The sequence below is a fragment of the Belonocnema kinseyi genome, chromosome 5 (genome assembly GCF_010883055.1).
Source record: "Belonocnema kinseyi isolate 2016_QV_RU_SX_M_011 chromosome 5, B_treatae_v1, whole genome shotgun sequence".
Lineage (NCBI taxonomy): Eukaryota > Metazoa > Arthropoda > Insecta > Hymenoptera > Cynipidae > Belonocnema > Belonocnema kinseyi.
Genome location: NC_046661.1, coordinates 57,494,084 through 57,504,580, shown reverse-complemented (window position 1 = coordinate 57,504,580; position 10,497 = coordinate 57,494,084). Strand labels below are relative to the sequence as shown.

Sequence of the window (10,497 nt, the reverse complement as noted above, 5' to 3'; positions counted from 1 at the left end):
AAGAGGGAGCTCTTCTTAATATTTTGACACCAAAATCATGTCGATACACCTTACCGACTGCGAGTAAAGCCACCCACGCTTTAACTTGACAGACTGTAGGATTAAAGAGGATAATAAATTTTCTTAGTGAAATAAAAATATGAGTATTTAACATTAAAAATTATATATTAAATAGGTTACGAAACGCAGGTCACCTGTTTTCACTATTTTTTTATAGTAATAATTTCAATTATACATATTTGTCCTTACCAAGCGAACCATCAGAAAGCCGTAAGAACTGTGAACTGGAACCATGGAGTTCCTGGAGTGAGTGTTCGGCAACTTGTGCGCCGGCAGTAAAAACTCGATCCCGCATCTACAAACACAAACAGCATGCAAAATATTGCAGAATTGGGCCTAGAGCACCAGAATTGCAGCAAACACAGCCATGCGAGCTCGAACCTTGTCAGGACTGTGAGGGCGAAAATTGTGAGGAGGTAAGCACAGTTATCGAAGCTCCAGAAAACGAGACTGATGAAACTGCACCTGAAAATTATGATGATGATGTGGAGGAGGATAATGGAGGCGAGGAATTGGAAGAGGAAGTGGAAGTAACCGAGGAATGGTTAGAGGTATGAGGCACCTCTATAAATAGCTAACTGCTCTGAAGAGTGCAGATTCATTTTACATAGCCAGAACTAAAATGCCGCAGTCTCATATGTCATAATAACTATCACATTCATCACATTCATCATAATAATAAAAAATATGATAAAGGGTGGAAAAACGATAGCATAAACGATTGAAAAAACGACAAGTAGGACGACAGTTGAAAAATTTAAATAAAATTTTCTTCCGATTAAACATCGACCTTATCAGGCACAATGGCCAATTAGGGCACGTCATTTTCGGCTGTCCTCTTACTTGTCGTTTTTCCTATCGTTTAGCCTATCGTTTGTCCAATCGTTTTCCTGTGGTCGCGAAAAAATTATGAACAAGTAAAAAATGACAAAAAAAAAAGATGACACGCTTGTCATTTTTTTCCTATCATATATTTTCGTAAGGGTGTATACCCCTATAGTTTACATGTGTTGTTCGAGTTTTTTAAAATTGTTTTTGTTGTTTCAAAATTCAGAGTGATTATTTTGAAAAATTGTAGTGAAGATGTCAAGACCTAATATATCAGAAAATTGAAAAAAAAATGGAAAACTTTGATCCGTATGTTCTTAGAGATATAGGTTTTAGTGAAAATTTGAGTTTAGTGCGCTTGGTTACTATAGTGGATTAAAATGTCATATTTTATTTAATCTCGCAGTTTTTACACTGCAAAAAAAGTAAAAGCATATAAAAGTTTGAAAGATTATAAATTGAATGAAGCTTGTTTCGTGGTGAAAGTGAAGTGCAAGCAGTCTATAATGGTACTTTTCTGCTTCTGAGTGAGGTTAGTATATCAACATATAGTATTTTCAGTTTTAAGTTAATGTTTTTAGTAATAACTTATTATTTTTTACGAGTATGGATATTAACATCAAGTAATATTCCTGTGAAGTACGACAATGGTTTCAATTTGCGTTATCAAATTCCGTTGCTGAAGTAAAATTCGATTGTAATTTATTCAGGTTTTGAGGTTAAGAGCAGTCTCCAGCGAGAGCGATGTGCTCACAGAATAGAAAAACTCAAGTGATATGACTAAAAATTGTAACATTGCATTCTTCTTTCCCACTTTAATGTAAATCAGTGTTATTTTTTTTAAATCTATAAAAAAATATATTTTCCATGACAAAGTACGAAAATGTCCTATTAAAAAAGGTACGAAAGTTTAAAAATTTTCTTAATGAAAAAAAGTCACAAAATACCATAGAAGAATATTATTTTTTATAGATTTTTGTAAAAATGCTACTTATTTACATTAAAGTGGGAGAAGAAGAATGCAGTGTTATAACTTTTTAATGATATCAGTTGATTTTTTTTAATTCTGCGAACAGATTGCTGTAACTAAAGGCTGCTCCTAACCACAAAATCTCAATAAAAACTCCCATTGCATTTTATATCAGCAGTGAAATTTGACAATGTAAATTGAAACGAATGTCATGCTCCACAGGAATATTACATAATGTTAATGTTTATACTCATAGAAAATAATAAATTATAACTAAAACACTAATTTAAAACTAAAAATACTGCATTGTTACACTAACCTCAGTTAGAAGCAAAAAAAGTACCGTTGAACTGCTTGCACTTCACTTTCACAAAAGAAATCAGCTTCATAAAATATATACGCTTCTAAACCTTTATATGCTTTTACTTGTTTTGCGATGAGAAAAGTGTAAGATTGAATAAAATATGACACTAAATCCACTATAGTCACCGAGGACACTGAAGTTATGTTTTCACTAAAATCTGTATCTGGAAGAGCGGACCGAATGAACCGAATGGAGCCTCTACAAAGTACCCGTAAAGAGCTTATTGACCAGCAAACGCGTTCTGTAACTGTTCCAGATAAAAAAAGGAACTGTGTTCTATAACAGCTGTTACAAGATGGTGACAGAACTGTTCTAGAGCAGAATGAAAACAGTGTTCTAGAACACTGATAAAATTGTGACAGAACTGTTCTCGAACCATGTGACAGCACTGTTCTGTAACAGTTGCTATGTAATTGTTGTAGAACAAACCGATCACAGGCCCTCTATAATATTTGTTTCAAGTTTATTTTAGATCTGTGCCGTAACAGTGTAATATCGAAGTTCTTGGACATTGTTACAAGTGTTTTCTAGAACAAATTAGGAACAAAGATGAGTTCGCCAATACTATGGCGTAGCTGACCCTTGCGAATATCTCTAATGTGAATATCTCGGACGTATAATTTTTGTTAGTCGGGACTGCGTACGCGCTATCCCGGATCAAAATATATCCATGGGGATATCGAAATTTCCGCCTAGCAGGATATTCCGACGGGTTATCCCTGGAATAATCCAAGACATAAATGGGATCAAGTCGAATATCCCGGGATATCCTATTGCTGTGAGTGGTACATAACACTGTACCATATTTGATAAATAACAGTTTTAGAACTGTTATAGAATTGTTATAGAACTGTTATAGAATTGTCCTAGATTTTTCACAATGCAGCGTATTCAAGTTTTGGAATTGTTACAGATCGGTTGTCACAGCATTCTAAATCTGTTAAAGTTTTGTTATACAGCATTTGTAATTGAATTCTATAATTGTTCTAGAAATTTTACAGATCGGTTGTCCCAGCGTTCTAGAACTGTTACAGAATTGTTTTAGCGTATGGGGGATGACATAGTTACTCGCATATTCGTAACCTGTTACTAACTTATTCTAGAACACAATGTGTTCTAGAACAGTTAGAAATCTGTTCTCTAACCATGTTTGCTGGGTGGGTCCTCATTCGGTTCTTTTTTAAAAAACTGGAAAAAACATCAAAATCAACTTTTAAATGGTTGAAAATCGAATTCTACGTTAAAATTCCCTACAGAAGGTCACGGAATAATCCCAATAGTCTTTTTTTGCAACGGTAAAAAGTTTAAAAAAAAAAGACGTATAACGCCTCTTGACTGCTACTGACAGGCGATGCGTTTGAAGTGTATCAGTCAACAGGCGTTATACGTCATATATTTTTTAACTTGTTACCGTTGCAAACTAAATTATTGCAATTATTCTGTGATCTTCTATAGGGAATTTTAACTTAGAATCCGAATTTCAACAATTTAAAAGTTGATTTTGCTGTTCTTTCGAGTTTTTTAAAAAGGAACTGAATAGGAACCCAATGTGGTCTTTACGAGTACTTTGTAGAGGCTCCATTCGGTTCCTTCGGTCCGCCAGGATACGGATGCAAGTTCTCAATTTTTTACATTTTTTGAATATATCGTGTCTTGACATCTCCCGAAAATTTTGCCAAATATTTAAACTGCCTTTCGAAAAAACCAAAATAATTGTTAAAACTTTGGCAACACATGCAAACTATAGGTGTTATACTGGCACTTTTATTTCATCGGAGGTACGGCCATTTAAAATTTTATGGTCTGAAGAGAATTCTCTATTTTGCTGGCGTAACACGGGGTGCTTGAAATCTCATTAAGTAAAATGGGGTCCGAAACAGGCTTTTTTCGCTGATTTTATTAATGTAGACCTCCATGAGTAATTCCCAACGAAAATGAAAGTAATCGATCGGGGCGTTTTTGATTATTATGAGTAATTTCGTTTTCTTTTTGACAAAATCATACCAAAGTTACTCACTAGAATGGTATAGCCTCTTACAAGTCTTAAATTCGAGTTCTACAGCAAATCGAATGTTAAAAAGTTTGGGCTGTTTTGCGTTACATGAAAAGTAATTTATACTTGTACATTGTGTTATTTAGCAACAGAGGTTTATGTTACTTAGCAGCGGATTCTTAATAACAAAATTGCTAAAAAAATTGTAACTCACTTTACGATGTCCAACGTAAAAGATCGTCCGGTAAGTCACGATGAAAATCGTAGTAAGTCCTGTTTATTTTTTTGTAAAAAAAGGTCGTAGCAGTGCTTATATAACTGTAGAGGTTACTTCAAATGGTAAAATTGAGTCTCTCGTGAACAGTGTTTTTAAATATATAGCTAACAACAAAAGCTTACCGAACGGACTTTGTAGCACCCCAGATAACAATCGTGCGAGGCACGTTCCCGCACATCATGCGAGGCACGCGGTGCATGCAGGGTGCAGTGCATATTCGTCGCACTTTGTGAGAGGCACGTGCGTGCGAGGCACATGTGTCTCACAGCGTGGGATTCATGCATATGCGAGGTATATGCCACGCATTTTGTGATGGGCATGTATTTATACATGCAATATTATTTATAAGCCCATTTTTGACATTAATTATGTAAATTAGTAATAATGTAGAAATAATTATTTTCAATAATTTCCTACAGAAAAAAATATAAGAAACACCTGAAATATAAATTTAAATGTTATAAATACCTATATTTTCAATTTACGAATGTTGACAGACCAATTAAAAAATTTAATCTTTGCAAATCAGACATTTTTAAATATTGTGTAGAAGTTACTTTTACTACTTTTCAAATATTTTTAAATTGATTTGACCATTATTATATTAATGGATGTTTATTATGTTCTCTTATGATCACGTGGTTGCAAGTCAAAGAATCTTTTATATTCTTGCATCAAATTTGAATTATGTCAGAGGGCTTACTCTAAAAAACGCATTTTTCAAATATAAAATATAAAAAAGAGAACAGTACTCCACATTTCGAAGATTTTAAACGGTTTCGATTTTTTAAGAAGATTTCACAAATATTTTGAATGTTTTAATGATTGTAAACGAATACAAAAGATTTCACAAATGTTTATGAGAATTCATAAGGATTTCAAAATAATTAAAAGAAATTACAATAGATTATAAAGATTTGAATACATATCAAAGACTAAAGAAATATTTCACAAAGATTTCATACCGATTTCGAATAATTTCAAAGATTTTACAAAAATTTTAAGATTTTAAAATAATTCTCCAAGATTTTACAGAAATTTCAAGATTTTAAATACTTTAAAAGATTTCAAAAGACTTCAAAGATATTAATTAAGTCAAAGACTTTACAAAGATTAAAACATATTCCCGCAGATTTTACAAAGACGACTTACATTAGTAAAAAATTTAGAATTTGTTTATGTATGATTCTGTTTTGTTTAGAAATTGTTGGCTAATAAAAAATTAATCGCCTAATTTTTTTTAATTTATAGCAAACGCATTTTTTAATATTCGGTGTAAAAAGTACAGCTGGAAAAACTTGATTTCTTGACCTGGAAAACCTGGAAAAGATCTTGAATTTTGTTCCTAAGAATCGCTAGACACCCTGTAAAATGTGAAACATGATGTTAAAGTGCTTTAATTTTTATAAATATATTATAAATTAAAACTTTGTTTTATAATATCATATATACTTGTTCGCTGTTCCTCGAGTTTATAATTTATACTATAACTTAAAAAATAGTTCCTCCAGTTTACAATGTACACCTCATTAATCATATCTTTTTGGTATAAAAGTTCGTTCTTTTGTAGTACGAAATTTTTTTTTTAATTTTGGTTTAAACAAATCTGTTTTACTTTATTTTATTATAATATATATTATCATTGAGAGGTCTTTGAGGGTTACAAATAATACCATTTGTAACCCTCAAAGAACGTGCACGGTGTACGAGCAATATGCATCTTACGTGTGACTCACGACGTGCGAGCGATATGCGTCGGACGTGTGACTCATGACGTGCGAACGATATGCGTCGCATGCGTAACTTACCATGTGCGAGCGATGTGCGTCTCAATTGATTACGCATATGTCACGGTCTACGAGGGCAACGACGTGACGACGATCCGCACGCGTGCCTCGCATTACGCCATAACTGTGAGGGACAAATTGTTATCTGGGACGTGTTTAATTAAGATGTATCAATAAAAAAAACTAATAAGAAACAGAAGTGCCTAAATTATCTTTCAATTACAACAGAATTAACATTCGATCTGTGAGCAAATTATTTGTCAGTGCTTAATACGCCAGATGGCTCGAAAATCCCATGATAATGAAAACATCAACATGAAAATGATTTTTCAAATAATAAGTATTCTTTTTTTCTATACTATATTTCATACGTTATCGTTTTTAAAATTTATTTTACACAGGTAATTTTTTTGAAAATAACCTTCAAAGTACAGTTAGTCAACGATGTGAAAATTGCTTATCCATAATAGCTAAAGAGCTGTCACATAAATGCAATTTGTCAACACGTGTTAAAAATGTTGAAGCGTTGATATTACAATTTCCTTTAAAAGTTCAAAATCAGATTATTTCATCGACATTAAAAAAAGACAGAGTCTAAAGGATCTGACTCAATCCAAAAATCCATGTCGATAAATCAACTTCATGGTAAACCATTAAAGATTGTCGTTAATCCAAAAAAATTAAAATAAAATGCAGTAATAAATCAAGTGACTGGAAAAAAATACAATCGAGGCTTAGCCTTTCACAAAATGTTTCGGTTGGAATCGCATCAACGTAATGTTACCAGTGCTCGTTAAAATTTGGTATCGACGGTGGAGGAGAATCCTTGAAAATTTGTATGTCAATTCAATCTACTGAAGATGAATTACAATTTAATCCTGAACACTAATCTGAATTAAACTCCAGAAAACGACAAAAGTACAACAATGGAGTTGCTTCTAAGATTTTCAAAGATTCTGGAGTGAAAAACCTAATCGTACTGTAGCTGATATAAAATTGTGTAATATTATGGCTGGTATCGTGCCTTCTGGTAGCTCTTAACCGTGTATTTGATTTAATATTCCCAAAGGAAATCTTTGTGAATCCTCTAGTCCGTGATCAATTAAAAACATTGCAGAAAATTATTCACAATGACTTGGTGCTGGAGAAAAAAAAGAATTAGCCAAAAATTATATGCGCTGCATTTCACCACCGCTGTTTATTGATGATGAAAACAAAATTATTCTGGATATACTACTACCGTCACCACTTCATTAATTTTTGCGAATAGTGAATGGTACATTTACTCATATGGCTAAAAATTTAAAAAAAAAACAGCTGTAGCTTGGGCAAAGACCTGTAATGTTGAACGTCAAGTTGTTAACGGGGGGAAGGGAGTTTCAATGGAAATGATCATGGAAAAATTATTACATAAATTAAATCAATTGCGAAATGTGTCCCCTATAGGATGTTTGAAATTTATGCAAACTTTCCATGACTTTAAAAAAGTCGTAAATGCCTGTTTCAGTAATACTTTACATACTGAATTTGAAAAGTACATTGACGATTTCGTACGCAGCTATTTGGACTTAGATATTTCGGTTACGCCTAAGGTGCAATGTATTTTTACACGTGTTAAAGAATTTTGCGAAAAAAATAAAGTAGGATTAGGTATATTTAGTAAACAAGCGTTTGAATCTGTACATTTTGAATTTAACTCTATATGGAAAAAACATCAAGTTCGTTCAAGACATTTCGACTACGATAAGCATCTGTTTAAGCAGTTTGTGAGTTTAATGGTCTTCATTTTTTATACATATTTTAGCACAGTGTCATTGACGAAGCTATTTAAAACTGTGTTATCCTAATGAATTGAAAAAAAATGGAAAATTCAAACAGAAAACACAAATTTTCGATTTCGGCTTTGATTATAGTTTTGGCATCGGCTTAAAGCAACTATAATATATTCTAGCAAGTGATTTTAGTTTAATTTTATGTTGAAAGGAACGAATTTACTCAAAAAAAATAAGTAAAAAAAAAGAATATTCATTCTCTATTTAAGTAAACTCAGTTCGGGCCCATCATAAGGGCCCAAGATAAGAAACGGCCCGATCGATTATTTTAATTCTTGTTGGGAATTACTCAGGGAAGTCCACATTATTAAAATCAGCAATAAAGTATATGTACTACGCAGATTCAGTAATTTAGTAGTCAGTCTGAGCGCTAAACGCGCTATATTTAAAACTTTGATATCTCACAAAAATTCTCCTAGAGGCATACCATGTAGTAATAATAAGGAGACCAAACCACAATGCGCACGCAAATGAAAAATAAACCTCGAATTTTCGAACATAATTAGAGAGAGGATTTACGCTGGATGGTAAAAAGGTTCTCTTTGTTTTAAGTGGGCCCTCCACTCTAAACGAAGCGCATTCCTTCAGACACGCTGACTAAATTCCTGACGTACTCTTTGGTGTCCTTATTATTACTCAATGGGACATACCGAAAAATACGTATAGAATGAATTCAGATATACGTACTTTACACTTTTCATCCTTTTTAAGTCAGTATCGGGGCTAAAATTGTAATTTATGAAATACTTCTACATTGCTTTAATTCAACTAACAAAGTTCCACAGAGTCAATGTCTGCCATTTCTCGTGTCATCATTCCACTTCTGCTTTCATAAGAAAGTCCACGCTTATCGAAGCGAGGGTTCCATCGCAGTAAGTCATTAAACTGCTGATAACACAGAGCCTCAACAGTTTTTTAAACTTGTCTATGCTTATTTTAAATCTTCAAACCCTATTAAAAACCTTTTGAAAATCGTTCCCAATCCGCCCGAAAGCATTTCAAACTTTTGAAACAGGTAGAAACTGGAATAATTGTATCAGCTTTTGAAAATCAGTCGAAAGATGTTTGAACTTATTCGAATCGTTCCAAATCTGTCAACACTGATTAACATTAATTTGAACTTGCGTAAACTTAAATGTCACTAACAGTAATAGGTATGTTATTTGTCGAAAGAGACCAGTTATCGTAACTGTTTCAAAATCTAACTTTTTCTTGGTTACTGTTTTAGTTACTTTTCTATTTAAAAAATATAAGTATCACCAATCCCACGCTACATGCACATTTAGTTTTTCAATTTGAAAGGACAAATAATTTTGGTAACAAAAAACTGAACCATTAAAATTTACCATTCGGAATCCGCTTTACACAGGCCATTTTTGTGACATGAAGACATACTGCTTTATCTGAGAACAAAAATATAAGTATTATCAGTATATATTTATTTCAGTATATATTTATTTACGGTTACCTTAATATAATTTTCCTAAGATTCTTGAGAAAATTCAAAAAAGAGATTTGAAGATTTCAGATATGTCCAAAAGATCTAAATAATTTTAAAGAAAATTTTGTTATTTTACAATATTTTACCAAATTTTAGAAACGTTTTTTTAATAATTTAAAATCCTTAAAAAGCTCTTAAATTTTTTTAAGCCTTGAAAAATCTGAATTTCCTTAAAAAATGTTTTAATCTTTTCAAGCTTTAAATTATTTTTGAATCTTTTCAAATCACTTTTTAAATACTTCCGATTCTTTTGCGATATATTTCGAAATCTTCAAAATTTTAAATTAAAATCTCAATGTATGTAACAATTTAAATATTGATAAACAAATTCGCATTTTCGGCCCTTTCGCGCAGAAAAAGGTGGTTTTAAGAATAAATCTGTTTTAAATTATTGTATGAATGGCTGCTTATCACAAAAATATTTAAAAAGTAATAAATATACATTGTTGTTAACGATTCTTCTGGCAAAATAGTTAATATTTCTTTAGATTTGAATTTCCTTTAATCGACAGAATTGTTACTGATATTGATTCCTGAAAATAATATATCTTAAATAGAATTTGGAAAAACATAACAAATTAAATGTTTATAAACAATTAGGTTAAATAAATTCAAAGGTTTGGCAGTTTCTATTAGAAGGAAATCGTTTTCCCTATTTAAATAGCTTGAGACTAAGTTTAGAGTCGAAGTTAATCGCAAATGTTAATAAAATTGTATTATTAAATATTTTTAAAAACAATTAATCAGTTATTAATTTTAAAATCTCATCATGCAGTATTATTACTCATTCATAACGAATTCAGTATAATTCTACATATTTTCATTTATTAGCCGATTTGTTCTTGCATAAATTTGCCAAAATTTTTCATTTGTTTATCTTGATTG

At 31.8% G+C, this 10,497-nt stretch overlaps 1 protein-coding gene and 1 pseudogene across 8 annotated transcripts in view; both read left to right on the top strand.

Annotated features, from left to right (window-relative positions):
- The window catches only part of LOC117172679 (spondin-1-like), a 316,699-nt gene that overhangs the window by 266,768 nt on the left and 39,434 nt on the right, over positions 1–10,497 (top strand). For 7 of the 8 annotated variants that reach the window (XM_033360810.1, XM_033360809.1, XM_033360808.1 and 4 more), the window contains one exon: positions 254–611. In XM_033360810.1, coding sequence (XP_033216701.1) covers positions 254–611 — 358 coding nt within the window. The remainder of the gene's footprint in view (positions 1–253; positions 612–10,497) is intronic. The other variant, XM_033360815.1, reaches the window with a different exon arrangement.
- Positions 2,733–2,878, top strand: LOC117174015 (annotated as a pseudogene).